The 18811-nt window shown below is 48.2% G+C and overlaps 1 protein-coding gene across 1 annotated transcript in view; it reads right to left on the bottom strand.

Moving 5' to 3' along the window:
* Positions 1-18811, bottom strand: part of LOC138259421 (UDP-N-acetylglucosamine transferase subunit ALG13-like) — a 790124-nt gene that overhangs the window by 642664 nt on the left and 128649 nt on the right. Inside the window, exon 4 of the mRNA XM_069207173.1 lies at positions 1829-1875. Within this exon, the coding sequence (XP_069063274.1) occupies positions 1829-1875 (47 nt within the window). The remainder of the gene's footprint in view (positions 1-1828; positions 1876-18811) is intronic.

Genomic DNA, 18811 nt, shown 5'->3' on the forward strand with positions numbered 1-18811 from the left:
TTTTTTTCCTCCTTTTGGGTGGTTTGGGGAAAATCTAGTGTTTTACTCCTGCATTCGTGGTCGCTGGGGGGTAATGTGTAACTTACCTCTGTGGTTTTCTAATACTCCCAGCTTCCCTCTACACATTTTACTTACCTAGGTGGGGGTACCTTATTAGCATTCCATTGTTTTTTAGTATATGGTTTCTGCTACCCCTAGGTACACTATTGGTTATTGATACTCGTATTGTTTTCTAACCTTTTCTATGCCAGTTTCTGATCACTAGTGTATATATTTAGTGTATTACTTACCTCCTAAGGGTGGATTACGTGCCTAGTATTTTGTGGTGATTTGTTCCAAAAATAAAGTACCTTTATTTTTGTACAACTGAGTTTTTTCATGTGTGTACGTGCTGTGTGACTACAGTGGTATTGCATGAGCTTTGCATGTCTCCTATATAAGCCTTGGCTGCCCATCCACAGCTCCCTATAGAGAGCCTGGCTTCTACACACTTCACTAAGAGGAGATACCTGGACCTGGTATAAGTACCTTAAGTACCCACCACACACCAGGCCAGCTTCCTAAAGCCCATCTGTTTCTCCCTCAGTCTTGGGTTTCAACACTGCACAGGTGTCACAGTCATCACCTTGGTGATCAATTGGGACGAAGAAGAGGTTGCACACCTGATTGTCCTTCTGCACAAACTTGCGGTGGCAGCTCAGGCAGAAACTAAACAGTGTCTTCCATTCCACATGGAATAGGGACATCCCCCCTGCCCAGACATTCTCCGGTCTTCCTCCGGTGTGCAGACACACAATGACTCCAATCCAATGTGTTCTCCGGTCTCTAGTGTTTTTACTTTATTGAACTCTCGCCCAAATCTTCCTGCTTCAGTGATATTTCAGGAAAAAAAAAAGAATCTGAAGATGGTGACTACGCATGGAAGCTTCCAAGGAGGGCGCATGACGTCAGGAGAGGCTGGATCAGACAGGTGCTTGTTCCAGATCTGCATACAAATGAAGGTGCAGAAAGACAGAAATGGATGTCAAACATCAGTGGGGCCTCTATGTGGCTTCAGTCATTACTTCTAGGGCGATAGGAGTTGACAGAGCCACACAATGCCACTTACCTGCATACAGGGGCTATGCTAAAAAAGTTCTGGATCCCACCTGCACTAGAGGATATATATGTAAATGTGAAGAATCGGCAGTTAAAAGTATCCTTCAGAAGCACGTGAATGCCAATTCAAATTTTACCTTTTGCTATGTAATCCTTTGAGTATACATTTACTAGACAATACGCAAATGGCATATTTAAATCCCCATTTTTCAAACAATAGGCCATGCACTTTTGAAAGGGTGGTCACCACACTAATTTTCACTCAGGAACAAATCTCAAATATCCCTTGAGGTTGGGCTGATCACTGCCTACTTAAGGAGGTCCGACTAACCACGGTGCACCTTGACGAGACAGAAATATTCTCACTGACTAAATCTCCTAGAATGTACTCAATTAATCAATTATCAAAAAAAGTAAAGGCTAAAATAGGGTCGTAGATAAACCATTTTATCAGTTGTGCAGATTGCCTTACACTTCTGCAAGGGCATAATCAGAAGAGAAAGAAAGCTACCAATAGAGAAAGAATTGGTGTTCTTATTAATATGCATCTCGCATTTGGAAATCATCGGGAAAACTAGGTCCATTAAACAGTTAATAACCATTGCACCTGGGTCAAGGGGCTGAAACAACAGCACAAAATAAAAGGATTATTCTTTCATGACAGCTCTCCAGATATTATTCTTCTGAAAGGCACACACAAGCATAAATGGTACCAGTGGAAGGAGCTTACCCATAAATCAACGAAAGGGCACTTATTTCCAGCTGTCCAGCACTTTCCTGAAATGAAAGAAAAGGACCATCAGTGCTCTACTCAACCAACTCTGCATGGTAGGAAAAGTCAAAGTACTAACACATCAAGTTCAATTCAATACATTTGTGTTGCTTAGAGTACTTGTTCAAGCAAGAGATTAACATTATGGCATGTTTAGAGTTTCCACTTTGTTTATGTTGGGACCGCCACCCACATCGCCGGACGCACGCTCAACCCGATCTTCTCCGCCAGCAAACACATCTTCTTCAGCCACACCTCCGCTCTACACTGGACCGACCACAGCTGTGTCCACTTCACATTCCGACGCGAGACCCGCCACCTCCGCACTCAACCCATCCCTCGACAGTGGAACAAGATCCCCGAAGAGCAACTCCTCTCCGCACTCGCCGCCAACCAACCCACCCTCACCACCGACCCAAACGACGCAGCCCTCAGCCTCACAAACTGGATCTCCAACTGCGCAGACAACCTTGCTCCCCTCAAACGCACGCATCGACAGACCAACACCAAAAAACCTCTCTGGTTCTCTGACCCCCTCAAATAATCAAAGAAAACTTGTCGCACCCTCGAAAAGGCCTGGCGCAAGGACCACACCGCTGACAACATGACCTCCCTCAAGAACGCTACCCGCGAACACCACCACCTGATCCGCGTTGCCAAAAGGAACTTTTTCACCGACAGACTGGACAAAAACAGCCACAACAGCAGAGAACTTTTCAGCATCGTCAAGGAGTTCTCCAACCCCAACGCAAACGCCGTCACGCCCTCACAGGATTTGTGCGAATCCCTCGCCACCTTCTTCCACCGCAAGATCAGCGACCTCCACGACAGCTTCGGACACCAGACCCAACCTAACATCACCGAACCCGCACACCCGGCCATCACCCTCAACAACTGGACCCACATCAACACTGAAGAAACCAAATCCATCATGAACTCTATCCACTCCGGCGCCCCTTCGGACCCCTGCCCTCACTTCATCTTTAATAAAGCCGACGACATCATCGCGCCGCACCTCCAGGCCGTCATCAACTCTTCTTTTTCTTCTGCTACCTTCCGCGAATGCTGGAAACACGCTGAAGTCAACGCCCTCCTAAAGAAACCTACGGCTGACCCGAGCGACCTGAAAAACTTCCGCCCCATCTCTCTCCTGCCTTTCCCAGCCAAGGTAATAGAGAAGACCGTCAACAAACAGCTGACCACCTTCCTGGAAAACAACAACCTGCTCGACCCTTCACAAACCGGATTCCGAACAAACCACAGCACGGAAACCGCCCTCATCTCAGTCACAGACGACATCAGAACCCTGATGGACAACGGTGAAACAGTCGCCCTCATCCTCCTCGACCTCTCGGCGGCCTTCGACACCGTCTGTCACCGCACCCTAATCACCGGCCTCCGCTCCACCGGGATCCAAGGCCAGGCCCTGGACTGGATCGCCTCCTTCCTCTCAAACCGTTCCCAAAGAGTTTACCTCCCACCGTTTTGCTCAGACCCCACTGAGATCATCTGCGGCGAACCTCAAGGCTCATCGCTCAACCCGACACTCTTCAATGTCTACATGAGCCCCCTCGCCAACATCGTACGCAAGCACGACATCATCATCATCACCTCCTACGCCGACGACACCCAACTTATACTCTCCCTCAACAAGGACCCCGCCAGCGCCAAGACCAACCTACAAGGGGGTATGAAGGAAGTCGCAGATTGGATGAGGCTCAGCCGCCTAAAGCTTAACTCTGAAAAAATGGAAGTCCTCATCCTCGGCAACACCCCGTCCGCCTGGGACGACTCCTGGTGGCCCACGGCCCTTGGCAACGCACAGACCACGCCCGCAACCTCGGCTTCATCTTGGACCCCCTTCTCACCATGACCAAGCAAGTCAACGCCGTGTCCTCCGCCTGCTTCCTCACCCTCCGCATGCTCCGCAAGATCTTCCGCTGGATCCCCGCCGACACTAGAAAAACCGTGACCCACGCCCTCGTCACGAGCCGCCTGGACTACGGCAACACCCTCTACGCTGGGACCACCACCAAACTCCAAAATCGCCTGCAACGCATTCAAAACGCCTCGGCCCGCCTCATCCTCGACATACCCCGCAACAGCCACATCTCCGCACACCTGAAACACCTGCATTGGCTCCCAGTCAGCAAAAGGATTACCTTTCGAATTCTCACCCACGCACACAAAGCCCTCCACAACAAGGGACCGGAATACCTCAACCGACGCCTCAGCTTCTACGTCCCCACCCGCCTCCTCCGTTCCTCTGGCCTCGTGCTCGCTGCCGTCCCTCGCATCCGCCGCTCCACGGCGGGTGGGAGGTCTTTCTCCTTCCTGGCAGCCAAGACCTGGAACTCCCTCCCCACCAGCCTCAGGCCCACCCAGGACCACTCCGCATTCCGGAGATTCCTAAAAACCTGGCTTTTCGAGCAGCAGTAACCCCCCCCCTTTCCCGTAGCGCCTTGAGACCCGCACGGGTGAGTAGCGCGCTTTATAAATGTTAATGATTTGATTTGATTTGACACTGTATGAACAGTCCAGGAGCCTCATTTCACAACTCAAGGATGGCATGTGCTAAAGTCTTGACTGGCTTTCAATACACCAAATGGCCTAACACAGCTGAATCATGATCAATAAAACAAAAACACAGGACTAGAAGTATGCAACTTTATCAAGGAGCCTAATACAAACATAAGCACTACTGGCAATAGCAGAGATAATAGAGCTCTCATCTGACTGTCCGAAACTCTCAACTCAGTTCACAGTGCCACCAAAAACTGTGGGATGGGGATGAAATACATCACTTAAGCTAAGGTGCTGTATCATCAGTTTGTAAGAGCACAGCATCAACAATAATGGATGGATTCCATGGTGTTCACTTTCTCCCACAAACACCACTGCGACAGGACCAGGAACCTTGCCTGTTTGTCTCGGTTCCTAAACAGCATTTCCAAGCTCGTTCACGTGGAGACATTCTCCGATTGCATGGGGAGGAGGCATATGGTTACTGACAGGCACAGCATGGAAGTAGGTGAAGCCAGAAAGGTGCAGTTCCTCCATTGAATGTGTCCAACAACCTACAGACTGATTTTCCTGATCAATCAGCAGGTCAGGATAAATGTACCCAGCAATCAGATGTTAGTAGCCATAGGGGTGTTGAAATGGATTGGAACCAGCAGGATGAGAGACACACGAACTGAAGACGCCCCACCATTGTATTTTGGCACATGTGTGGGTTAACATGTATAAAGGGAAGGACAGAAAATGTAACTCATGGCAAGTTTGGCTCCGGATTGCAAGCCAGCAGACAATGTTTTCTGCTGGTCACTTTACTCCAAAGCCAAGAGTTTGTTTAGAAACAGCCACATTAATGGCTGGTTTGCCGGTTACTGGTAAGGGGAGCCGAGCTTCAGGCGCCTCTGGAGGCCATTTGTACTGGCAAACCATGTCACCACCTCATCCTATGCTTCAATGAAGACAGGTGACCAATTCTGGTAGCCAAACATCTATAGACCATTTCTAGGAAACCCCTAACTTTAAGGATGTATGAATTCCATAGCATGAACACAGCCAAAACCCAGCAGAGCATTGTACCAGGCTAAAGGCAAATTTTAAGCCAGCGAGTAATAAAAGTGGAAGTGGAGTTCTGAGCAGTTAATGCATGTGCTGTAGTGTTCTTTGCACAGGAGAGTCTTCAGCTCTTTCCTAAATTGTATCTGTGTTGGGGCAGTATGGATGGATAAGGGAAGTTGTTTTAGATGCTGGATTCTAAGATGGCAAATGCCTTTTGCCATATTTCTTTAGCTACACTTTAGTCTGCAGTCTGATGGTGGCCTGGCTGCAGGTATGCCCTGTAAAGAATGCAGCTAGTTTTCAAGATGGTGTAGGCTAGCAAGGGGAGCCAGTTGAGTTCCATCAGGGTGGTGCAGTACTTAATTTGTAAAGGAGTGTCAGGGGCCCAAGGTTTTGCTTAGAAATCTATAGTCGGTGCTACTGAAGGACCAGAGGCCAAATACAAAGGCTGTGTACCCTTGATTCCACTTCATGCCTCTAAAGTTGACCACCAGACACGCCCTGTCTCTACCTCACTCTTGCACATTTTTTATATCTCTGCAATCGCTTTGTCACTTTCTATCATTCTCTTTTTCCACCTATTTGTGTCCAGAAAAATGAGTGCCAGTGGGTCCCAGCTGCAACCACCAGCTCAAATTAAGCATGGAATGGGGATGAAGTGGTTAGATTTCTACAAGTCCCTTAAGAACAAGCTCTGGCAAATCGAATAGGTTTCACCTATGCAAGAGCTATTGACTTTGCCAAGGTCTTTTAGCCATGCTGTACAGCAGCATGAGACCAGGTAGAATAGAATGCAGTGGCACAGTGGTGTATAGTACAGGGGCTACAGTGGAATGGGGCAGAGTGTTGTCCAGAATAGAGTACATGGGGAGCAGAGTGGCAGAATAGAGTGCAAGTGTCAAAGAAGCGCCGCAGAGTCTAGTGGCATAGAGCCCTAGGGGGTAGGGTGGAGTAGAGTGATGTAGAGTAGAGTGACATATACCGCACTGGTGTTCAGTGCAGTGAAGTACAGGAGTAGAGTGGCGCAGAGTAGAGCAGAGCAGCCCAGAGGAGTAAGTGGTGTAGAGTGCAGTGGCATAGAGTGGTGCAGGGCAGATTAGAGTGGCAAATAGGCAATGAGGGGTGAAGGGTAGATTAGAGTGGCGTAGAGTGCAGTGGTACAGTGTAGCGCAAAGTGGCATACAGTGCTGAGGACTAGAGTGCATTGGCGCAGAGACGAGTGGCATACTGCACTGGTGTAGAATGCAGTGTAGTAGAGTGAAGTAAAGTGACAATGCATTGAGGTACAGTGCTGAAGATTAGATTGGCATTTATAAAGTGCACTGGGGTACAGTGGTGTAGAGTGGTGAAGGTTAGAGCATCACAGTAGACGTGTATAGTGCACTGGGGTACAATGCAGTGCTGTAGAGTGCTGCAGAGTAAAGTGCAATAGATTAGGGCGTAGATTAGTGGCGTAGAATGCAGTGCAGAGTAGCTTCGAATGCATTGGCTCAGAATGGTGCAGAGATGATTAGAGTGGCACAGAGTATAGTGATGCAGAGTAGAGTGCTATGTCAGAGTAGCACACTGTAGAGTGTAGTGGAGCACAGTAGAGTGGTGTAGAGTGCACTACCACAGAGTAGCGTGGCATAGAGTGCAGTGTAGTATAGTAGAGTGGAATGGTTTAGAGTAGCGTAGAGTGCAGTGGCATACAGTGGTGTAGAGTGGCAGAGTGTTGTAAAGTGCTGTGGCATGGTGCACAGAAGAGTGGTGTGGAGAAGTGCAGTGGCATAGAGGGGTGCAGAATAGGGTGGTGCATAGTAGAGTGCTGTGACTCAGTGGCACAGAGTACAGGGTAGGGAGGTGGGAAGGAAAAAACATGGAAAGGGGACAGGAGGGAACAGAAGCTAAAAAGGATGGGCATCTGGGAAATGGACTGATATAGAGCACTTGAAAGCAAAGAAAACAAGCATTTGCAATAAAATAGGTCTCGCATTTGCTTGAGTTAGAGCTCTTGATATTGTAAGTTCATAACTGGACTTTTCTTGACACATAAATTGGTCATCTATGCCTCAATTCTTTTCCTGCCATATAATTCCAGTGGCCCTGCATATAACTAAAGCACTTCCAATCACCTACTTCCTCTATCTGCAGCAAAAAATGAATATACAAATGTTGCCATTTAGCATCCTAATTTAAATAGGACATGCTAATTCCAAAAAGAACACCACTTTCACCACCCTACCATCAGAGTTGCTGGCTGGCTAACAATTCCATCAAAAAAGACAAGGCAGCGACAGAGGAGAAATAAACTAGAAGGGTCACCCAAACATATCAAGAGTGTTCAAACAGTCAGTTTAATAAGGATGTTAAGTTGGACTGAATTATGGTCATAATTATAATATGGAGAGATGAAACAGTTATTTAAATCTTTATCAGAAGCAAACTTCTGCCATTAGACTGTAATGCTCAAAACAGGCCCTAAAGGGCACCATAACAAAAATCATTTGTAAGAAACATGGTCATGTACCCAGATTGTTAACACCTAGAGAGCAGAACCCCATGAATAAAAAACAGGAGAAAGTTATGCAGTGTAACTATATATTTGGCCCTTAGAGAGCAGTTTTAGGACTAGCAGGCCTACTGGAATATTACAAATAAACAAAACCTGCCCTAGATTTAACACAAAAGTTCTAGCCATGAGAAAGCTTAAAAGACACTTAAAAGGTGAGAGGAGTTACTATTTTGGAGTCCCCAGAGACGATGTAGAAAGAACGAGCACATTGTAGTCAATGTTCGAAAGGTGGTCCCACTGTCCTAGGACCATCACAGGCTGAGTTATGAGCAAAAATAATGTTTTGTGAAAAGTAATGGCCTGCAAAACATTATGGGGCAAGTTTCTGTGCCACACATTTAAATATGTTGATATGATTAATTCGAAGAACAGACATTAAAGGACACCACAATGAAAATAGCATTTGTAAGAAACAGTCATGTATTAATATAGTTAGCCCCAAGGGTGCATAACCACACACAAAAGTGGCAATAAATAATACAGAGGAATCGCATATGTAGTCCCTAGAGGGCATAGTGTGTCACAGATACAGATAGCACGTCTATGGCAATGATATTACTAACAAGGCTCTGAAAACACAAGCTATTTCCAGCTGGAAAACAAAAGTTCCAGCTATGAGAGTGCTTAAAAGATACTAAATGGTATGAGGGATTATTTTTTGGGGGGTCCCCAGTAATCTAGTGTGGGGACCCAAAAATGACCTTGACAGAAACAGCATGTCATCCTGAATGTTTTGGTGGTGGTCCCATTGTCTTAGGATCATCACAGGATGAGGTATGGGCAAGAAAGTTGTGAAAAAGAATGCCTGCTAAGCATTATGTGTCGACCCCTCCCCTCCCTGATTGCAGGGAATATTGTAGAATCTGCTCTCCTACTGTGCTGGGAGAGCTGCTTTCGCTTTAAGGATTTCTGCTTTATGTAACACATTTACCAATTTCAAGTGATTTAGGGTAGAGAGCCACAAGAAATGACTGATTAGGTAACTGAACAATATGAGCAGTGCTTCATTATTGCAGACTGAGTTCAAGCTGTTGTGCCTGTTGGCACTGTGAGCGCCATGACCACCATGCAGCACGAAGGGGAGAGACAGAAGAAAAAAATAGTTCACCCCCGCTAAAGTATATTTTCAACCGTGCAATAATCCATATAACTGGGCAGTCTGCAAGGTGTGACAAAACAGCCTCAAGGCAGGACAGCAATTACCAATGACATCAGGGGATTGTTTTTTAAAGGCAACCCCACGAACACAATACTTACAACAGGTCAAAGCGCTTGCGCGCTTGACCTCAAAAGTAGCTCCAAACATGGGACCAGTGGATGAACACAAGTTCTTGGTCCATGCCCCAGGGAAGGACCAAACACAAGAGGACATGATGCCCACATGCTGTAACAAAACATGAACAAAGGAAATGAGCGGCGCTAGCCAGCTGAAGCTAACAAATGGTAATCTACAGGCAGCCGGAAGACCACTGAATTTAACCATGTCTCAAACAGGTAGCTCATGAGCTGTCTAACAAAAACTAACAAGCACTGGAAAAGCCAATAGGTCTCACCTATACAAGAGCTATTGGCCATGTTGTACATCAGTGTGGCCTCTGTTCAACATGGCTAAAAGTTAGTTGTGTGGAGTGTCGCAGAGTGGAGTGGGAAAGTAGTGTCGTGGAGGGGAGAGGGAGTAGAAAGTCAACAGTGGAGTAGAGTTCAATGGTTCAGTGGCAGAGTGTTGGCAGAGTGTTGTGGCATGGAGAGGCGTGGAATGGGTTGGAGCAGACCGAGGTAGGGAGGTGGATTAGAGTGGGGTGGACTGAAATGGGGTGATGTGGATTGGGGGTCATCAGACTGGGGTGGTTTTGAGTGGGGCGGACTGCCCTAGTGTGGTGGATTGGAGTACAGTGGGGTGAGATGGATTGGGATGAAATGGGGTGGGGTGGATTGGAGTGAGGTGGACTGGATTGGGGTGGGGTGGGTTGGAGTGTGGTGGAATGCATTAAGGTAGGGTGAACTGGACTAGTATGGGGTGAGATGGATTGAGTGGGGTGAATTGTAGTGGGATGAACTAAAGTAGGGTGGAGAGGAATGGAGTGAGGTGAATTGCGGTGGGGTGAATTGGATGGGGTGTGGTGGATTAAATCGGTGTAGAGTGTAGTGGATTTGATTGGAGTTGGGTGGATTAAGACAGTGTTGGAGTGGGATAGACTCGAGTGGGTTGGACTGTAGTGGGGTGGGTTAGACTGGAGCTGGTTGGATTGTGGTGAATTTGAGTGGGGTAGTGTATGAAAGTGCCTCTGACATGTTCACCCCCCACCCCCCACTTTTTGCCTGGTTTCTGGTGCAAAATGGACTGAAAGTGCACTGGGTCTCTGCTAAACAGGTCCCCAGTGCCAGATCTCTTTCCCCAAAACTGCACAGTCGTTTTTCCCAATTGGCAAACCGTTAGCTACCAGTATAAGTCACTATTAAATGGTACCTAGGGCATGTGGTACTAAAGGAAGGCCCCAAAGAGGGTTGCAGCACAAATTGTGCCACCCTCAGGTACCCCCTTCACTAAGTGCACACAGTGCTGCTTTGACAGGCTGTGTCTTGGTGCGGCCCTAAAATGAAAAAAATATGGCACACAACCTGTGTTCCCCTTACCCCTCTGCACTGCATGCAACACCTGGCATCTCAACTTACCTGGGCAGAGCCTTGGTACCAACCTGAACCTTGCCCAGTGCTAGTCTCAAATCCTGAAGACTGGGATTGTAAATGGTGTACTTACCTGTGAAACTGCATCCTTGTTTTCTTCCCATAGGTTATCATTGAAGACTGAACATCGTACTGTCGATTTTTGAAAAGGCAAAGTAGTCTTACTTTAGAAACTGTTTACCTTATAGCTATGTTCTTTGGTTCAAAACATATAAAAGCAGCTGTTATGTATCTAAATTGTTCTCCGATGTATTCTTTGAGTGTCTCATTTATTGCCTCAGAGTACAACAAATGTTTAACACAGCTCCTTGATATGTCTAACTGCTCGCCCACACTGTAGGAGGCTGACTCAATTTATGGTGTACAACTATGGTGTGGCACCCTATACTGAGTCCAGGCAACCCTTAGTGATAGTAAATAGGTGTCCAGGTACCAAAAGTTCTTTAAGGGTAGCTGCAGTGAGCAGCTGAAGCTTATCCAGGAGGAATGTAATACCTCAGTAGTCAGACAGTAACGTACTCACAAGAAAGGCCCACACAATTGTTGCAAAAATAAAGGGTCCTTTATTACAGCACCTCTACTAAACTGACATTGGTATTTCTTTTTGGAGATATTACACACAATGTACACACAAAATAACCATCAGAAATCGCATATAATATACAGGGCCCTGTGGGGGTGCCAAACCATACACTAAAAGTGGAATCGGGAATAGTGACCCCAACCAAAGTTAGTAAGGTCATTAGCTGGGGGTTGGGGCAGATAGAAACACCAGAGGTAAGTACAGTAAGTGTCCCCAGCAACCAGGTGCAAGGTAGTTACCCACTCAGTTGTCCCATAGGCTAACAGACAGAGGTTGGAGTTTGTGGAATTCAGGACCCTTCCCAGTGGACCCAGAGGAAACCAGCAGGCAAGAGAATGGATGGAGAGCGCCCCATCCCAGGATACCCAGAACACGGAGTACCTACACCAGGGGAACCCGGATTCATAGGAGAGAAGACTGTGGATGCCTCGGATTATCCAACTGTTGTCACAACCTGTGGACCAGGCCGGTGGAACCCAGGGACAGATTCCAGACGTGGAGGACCTGCAAAAGAAGAGGACAAAGTCCAGCACCCTTGGAGATGGTGGTAATGCCCACCCTCCTGAAGGTGAAGTTCCTGCAAGTCAGTGGAAGAAGTCCAATTACAAGGTCCAGGACCTGCAGAAGATCCCAGGCATCACCTACGAGCTGTCTCTCTATGCTGGATTGCAGAAGAGTTAGTGACCAGTCAGGTCACTAACAAGGACTGGCAAAAGCAAACAGGTGCTGAAGAGAAATTTGCAAAGTTTTGAGGACAAGCAAGGCGTAGGAAGTTGGCTCTGTATGCACTATTTCAGAGTAAGGAACAGTATGCACAGAGTCCAAGGGTTCCCCTTAGAGGTAAGATAGTGGCAAAAAGAGATAATACTAATGCTCTATTTTGTGGTAGTGTGGTCGAGCAGTAGGCTTATCATAGGAGTAGTGTTAAGCATTTCTTGTACATACACACAGGCAATAAATGAGGAACACACACTCAGAGACAATTCCAGGCCAATAGGTTTTTGTATAGAAAAATCTCTTTTCTTAGTTTATTTTAAGAACCACAGGTTCAAATTCTACATGTAATACTTTGCATGAAAGTTATTGCAGGTAAGTACTTTAGGAACTTTGAATAATCACAATAGCATATATACTTTTCAAATAAAACACATATAGCTATTTTAAAACTAGACACTTAGTGCAATTTTCACAGTTCCTAGGGGCGGTAAGTAATTGTTAGTTCTTGCAGGTTAGTAAACCACCTACGGGGTTCAAGTTTGGGTCCAAGGTAGCCCACTGATGGGGGTTCAGAGCAACCCCAAAGTTACCACATCAGCGGCTCAGGGCCGGTCAGGTGCAGAGTTCAAAGTGGTGCCCAAAACGCATAGGCTTCAATGGAGAAGGGGGTGCCCCGGTTCCAGTCTGCCAGCAGGTAAGTACCCACGTCTTCGGAGGGCAGACCAGGGGGGTTTTGTAGGGCACCGGGGGGGGGGACACAAGTTAGCACAGAAAGTACACCCTCAGCAGCACGGGGGCGGCCGGGTGCAGTGTGCTAATACACGTCGGGTTTTCAATTGGAATCAATGGGAGACCAAGGGGTCTCTTCACCGATGCAGGCAGGCAAGGGGGGGCTCCTCGGGGTAGCCACCACCTGGGCAAGGGAGAGGGCCTCCTGGGGGTCACTCCTGCACTGGAGTTCCGGTCCTGGGGGCTGGGGGCTGCGGGTGCAGGGTCTTTTCCAGGCGTTGGGATCTGAGAGTCAGGCAGTCGCGGTCAGGGGGAGCCTCGGGATTCCCTCTGCAGGCGTCACTGTGGGGGCTCAGGGGGAACAACTTTGGTTACTCACAGTCTCGGAGTCGCCGGAGGGTCCTCCCTGAAGTGTTGTTTCTCCACCAGTCGAGTCGGGGTCGCCGGGTTGCAAGTCTCACGCTTCTGGCGGGAAACGCTGTTGCCTTTAAGTTGCTCCTTTGGAAACAAAGTTGCAGCCTTGGGTGAACAGGGCCGCTGTTCTCTGGAGTTTCTTGGTCCTTTTAGAACAGGGCAGTCCTCTGAGGATTCAGAGGTCGCTGGTCCTGGGGAAAGCGTCGCTGGAGCAGTTTTGTTCCGAAGGGGGGAGACAGGCCGGTAGAGCTGGGGCAAAGGCAGTTGGTGTCTCAGTCTTCTCTGCAGGGTTTTTCAGCTCAGCAGTCCTCTTCTTCTTAGGTTGCAGGAATCAGAGTTCCTAGATTCTGGGGAGCCCTTAAATACTAAATTTAAGGGCGTGTTTAGGTCTGGGGGGTTAGTAGCCAATGGCTACTAGCCCTGAGGGTGGGTACACCCTCTTTGTGCCTCCTCCCAAGGGGAGGGGGTCACATTCCTATCCCTATTGGGGGAATCCTCCATCTGCAAGATGGAGGATTTCTAAAAGTTAGAGTCACCTCAGCTCAGGACACCTTAGGGGCTGTCCTGACTGGCCAGTGACTCCTCCTTGTTATTCTCATTATTTCCTCCGGCCTTGCCGCCAAAAGTGGGGCCGTGGCCGGAGGGGGCGGGCAACTCCACTAGCTGGAGTGTCCTGTGGTGCTGGAACAAAGGGGGTGAGCCTTTGAGGCTCACCGCCAGGTGTTACAGCTCCTGCCTGGGGGAGGTGATAGCATCTCCACCCAGTGCAGGCTTTGTTACTAGCCACAGAGTAACAAAGGCACTCTCCCCATGTGGCCAGCAACATGTCTCGAGTGTGGCAGGCTGCTAAAACCAGTCAGCCTACACGGGTAGTTGGTTAAGGTTTCAGGGGGCACCTCTAAGGTGCCCTCTGGGGTGTATTTTACAATAACATGTACACTGGCATCAGTGTGCATTTATTGTGCTGAGAAGTTTGATACCAAACTTCCCAGTTTTCAGTGTAGCCATTATGGTGCTATGGAGTTCGTGTTTGACAGACTCCCAGACCATATACTCTTATGGCTACCCTGCACTTACAATGTCTAAGGTTTTGCTTAGACACTGTAGGGGCACAGTGCTCATGCACTGGTGCCCTCACCTATGGTATAGTGCACCCTGCCTTAGGGCTGTAAGGCCTGCTAGAGGGGTGACTTATCTATACTGCATAGGCAGTGTGAGGTTGGCATTGCACCCTGAGGGGAGTGCCATGTCGACTTACTCGTTTTGTCCTCACCAGCACACACAAGCTGGCAAGCAGTGTGTCTGTGCTGAGTGAGGGGTCCCCAGGGTGGCATAAGATATGCTGCAGCCCTTAGAGACCTTCCCTGGCATCAGGGCCCTTGGTACCAGGGGTACCAGTTACAAGGGACTTACCTGGATGCCAGGGTGTGCCAATTGTGAAAACAAAAGTACAGGTTAGGAAAAGAACACTGGTGCTGGGGCCTGGTTAGCAGGCCTCAGCACACTTTCAATTCAAAACATAGCATCAGCAAAGGCAAAAAGTCAGGGGGTAACCATGCCAAGGAGGCATTTCCCTACACAACCCCCCCCCAACCCCCCCCCCCCCCCCCAAACGAAAGAGGATGAGACTAACCTTTCCCAAGAGAGTCTTCATTTTCTAAGTGGAAGAACCTGGAAAGGCCATCTGCATTGGCATGGGCAGTCCCAGGTCTGTGTTCCACTATAAAGTCCATTCCCTGTAGGGAGATGGACCACCTCAACAGTTTTGGATTTTCACCTTTCATTTGCATCAGCCATCTGAGAGGTCTGTGGTCAGTTTGAACTACAAAGTTAGTACCAAGGAGGTATGGTCTCAGCTTCTTCAGGGACCAAACCACAGCAAAGGCCTCCCTCTCAATGGCACTCCAACGCTGCTCCCTGGGGAGTAACCTCCTGCTAATGAAAGCAACAGGCTGGTCAAGGCCATCTTCATTTGTTTGGGACAATACTGCCCCTATCCCATGTTCAGAGGCATCTGTCTGCACAATGAACTGCTTGGAGTAATCTGGAGCTTTTAGAACTGGTGCTGTGCACATGGCTTGTTTCAGGGTGTCAAAGGCCTGTTGGCATTCTACAGTCCAGTTTACCTTCTTGGGCATTTTCTTGGAGGTGAGTTCTGTGAGGGCTGTCACTATGGATCCATATCCCTTCACAAACCTCCTGTAATAGCCAGTCAAGCCAAGGAATGCCCTGACTTGAGTCTGGGTTTTTGGAGCTGCCCAGTCCAGAATAGTCTGGATCTTAGGCTGGAGTGGCTGAACTTGGCCTCCACCTACAAGGTGTCCCAAGTAAACCACAGTTCCCTGCCCTATCTGGCATTTGGATGCCTTAATAGAGGCCTGCTGATTGCAGAGCCTTCAAAACCTTCTTCAGGTGGACCAGGTGATCCTGCCAGCTGGAGCTAAAGACAGCAATATCGTCAAGATAAGCTGCACTAAAGGACTCCAAACCAGCAAGGACTTGATTCACCAACCTTTGGAAGGTGGCAGGGGCATTCTTTAAACCAAAGGGCATAACAGTAAACTGATAATGCCCATCAGGTGTGGAGAATGCTGTCTTTTCTTTTGCTCCAGGTGCCATTTTGATTTGCCAGTACCCTGCTGTTAAGTCAAAGGTACTTAAGAATTTGGCAGCATCTAATTTATCAATCAGTTCATCAGCCCTAGGAATGGGATGGGCATCTGTCTTGGTGACAGAATTAAGTCCTCTGTAGTCCACACAAAATCTCATCTCTCTCTTACCATCCTTGGTGTGAGGTTTGGGGACTAAGACCACTGGGCTAGCCCAGGGGCTGTCAGAGTGCTCAATGACTCCCAATTCCAGCATCTTGTGGACTTCCACCTTGATGCTTTCCTTAACTTGGTCAGACTGTCTGAAAATTTTGTTTTTGACAGGCATGCTGTCTCCTGTGTCCACATCATTTGTACACAGGTGTGTCTGACCAGGGGTTAGGGAAAAGAGCTCAGCAAACTGTTGCAGGACTTTCCTACAGTCAGATTGCTGTTGGCTAGAGAGGGTGTCTGAATAGATCACTCCATCTACTGAGCCATCCTTAGGGTTTGATGAGAGGAGATCAGGGAGAGGTTCACTCTCAGCTTCCTGGTCCTCATCTGTTACCACCAACAGATTCACATCAGCCCTATCATGGAAAAGCTTAAGGCGGTTCACATGGATCACCCTCTTGGGGCTCCTGCTAGTGCCTAGGTCCACCAGGTAGGTGACCTGACTCTTCTTCTCTAGCACTGGGAAAATGCCACTCCATCTGTCCTGAAGTGCCCTGGGAGCCACAGGCTCCAGAACCCAGACTTTCTGCCCTGGTTGAAACTCAACCAGTGCAGCCTTTTGGTCATACCAAAACTTCTGGAGCTGTTGGCTGGCCTCAAGGTTTTTACTTGCCTTTTCCATGTACTCTGCCATCCTTGAATGAAGGCCAAGTACATAGTCCACTATGTCTTGTTTAGGCTCATGAAGGTCTCTCCCAGCCTTCTTTCACAAGAGCTAGTGGTCCCCTTACAGGGTGGCCAAACAGAAGTTCAAAGGGTGAGAACCCTACTCCCTTCTGAGGCACCTCTCTGTAAGCGAAAAGCAAACATGGCAAGAGGACATCCCATCTCCTTTTGAGTTTTTCTGGGAGCCCCATGATCATGCCTTTTAATGTCTTGTTGAATCTCTCAACAAGGCCATTAGTTTGTGGATGATAGGGTGTAGTGAATTTATAAGTCACTCCACACTCATTCCACATGTGTTTCAGGTATGCTGACATGAAGTTGGTACCTCTGTCAGACACCACCTCCTTAGGGAAGCCCACTCTGGTAAGGATACCAATGAGGGCCTTGGCTACTGCAGGGGCAGTAGTCGACCTAAGGGGAATAGCTTCAGGGTATCTAGTAGCATGATCCACTACTACTAGTATGTACATATTCCCTGAGGCTGTGGGAGGTTCAAGTGGACCCACTATGTCCACACCCACTCTTTCAAAGGGGACCCCCACCACTGGAAGTGGAATGAGGGGGGCCTTTGGATGTCCACCTGTCTTACCACTGGCTTGACAGGTGGTACAGGAGACACAAAACGTTTTGACTTTCTGGGACATGTTGGGCCAGTAGAAGTGGTTGACTAGTCTCTCCCACGTCTTGGTTTGTCCCAAATGCCCAGCAAGGGGAATATCATGGGCTAAGGTAGTATGAACTCTCTGAACTCCTGAGGCACTACCACTCTCCTAGTGGCACCAGGTTTGGGATCTCTTGCCTCAGTGTACAGGAGTCCATCTTCCCAATAGACCCTATGTGTTCCAGTTTTCTTTCCATTGGACTCTTCAGCAGCTTGCTGCCTAAGGCCTTCAAGAGAGGGACAGGTTTCTTGCCCCTTACACAACTGCTCCCTTGAGGGTCCCCCTGGGCCCAAGAGCCCAACCTGATAAGGTTCTAACTCCATGTGCTCAGTTCCCTCAGAGGGCAGAACTTCTTCCTGAGAAGAGAGGTTCTCTTTTTGTTGTTGTGTTGCAGCTGGTTTCCCAGTTGTCTTTCCTTTTCTCCTGGTAGGCTGGGCCCTTTTTCCAGACTCCAGCTCTACTTTTTCACCCTGAGCCTTGCACTGTGCCCTTGTCTTGACACACACCAGTTCAGGGATACCCAGCATGGCTGCATGGGTTTTCAGTTCTACCTCAGCCCAAGCTGAGGACTCCAGGTCATTTCCAAGCAAACAGTCTACTGGGATATTTGAGGAGACCACCACCTGTTTCAGGCCATTGACCCCTCCCCACTCTAAAGTTACCATAGCCATGGGATGTACTTTAGTTTGATTGTCAGCATTGGTGACTGGATAAGTTTGTCCAGCCAGGTATTGACCAGGGGAAACCAGTTTATCTGTCACCATAGTGACACTGGCACCTGTATCCCTCAGGCCTTCTACACTTGTCCCATTAATAAAGAGCTGCTGCCTGTATTTTTGCATATTAGGGGGCCAGGCAGCCAGTGTGGCTAAATCCACCCCACCCTCAGAGACTAATGTAGCTTCAGTGTGACACCTGATTTGCTCTGGGCACACTGTTGATCCCACTTGGAGACTAGCCATTCCAGTGTTAGCTGGAGTGGAGTTAGAAGTGGTACTTTTCTTGGGACAGGCCAAGTCTCCAGTTTGGTGTCCAGGCTGATTACAGCTACGACACCAGGCCTTTTTGGGATCAAAGTTTTTACCCTTGTACCCAAAATTGTTTTGTGAAGAGGCTCTGGGCCCACCCTCCTGTGCAGGTTTTTGGGGGCCTGAAGAAGACTCTTTACTATTTTTGTTTTTGGATGTCTCAACACTCTTCCCCTGGGGAGGCTTTGTGACCCCTTTCTTTTGGTCACCCTAGTCTTGACCCAATGGTCCGCCTTCTTTCCCAATTCTTGGGGAGAAATTGGTCCTAGGTCTACCAGATGCTGATACAGTTTATCATTTGAACAATTACTTAATAGGTGTTCTTTCACAAATAAATTGTACATCCCATCATAATCATTAACACCACTGCCTTGAATCCAACCATCCAGTCTTTTCACTGAGTAGTCCACAAAATCAACCCAGGTCTGGCTCGAGGTTTTTTGAGCCCCCCTGAATCTAATTCTATACTCCTCAGTGGAGAATCCAAAGCCCTCAATCAGGGTTCCCT

The sequence above is a fragment of the Pleurodeles waltl genome, chromosome 2_1 (assembly GCF_031143425.1).
Source record: "Pleurodeles waltl isolate 20211129_DDA chromosome 2_1, aPleWal1.hap1.20221129, whole genome shotgun sequence".
In the NCBI taxonomy this organism is placed as follows: domain Eukaryota; kingdom Metazoa; phylum Chordata; class Amphibia; order Caudata; family Salamandridae; genus Pleurodeles; species Pleurodeles waltl.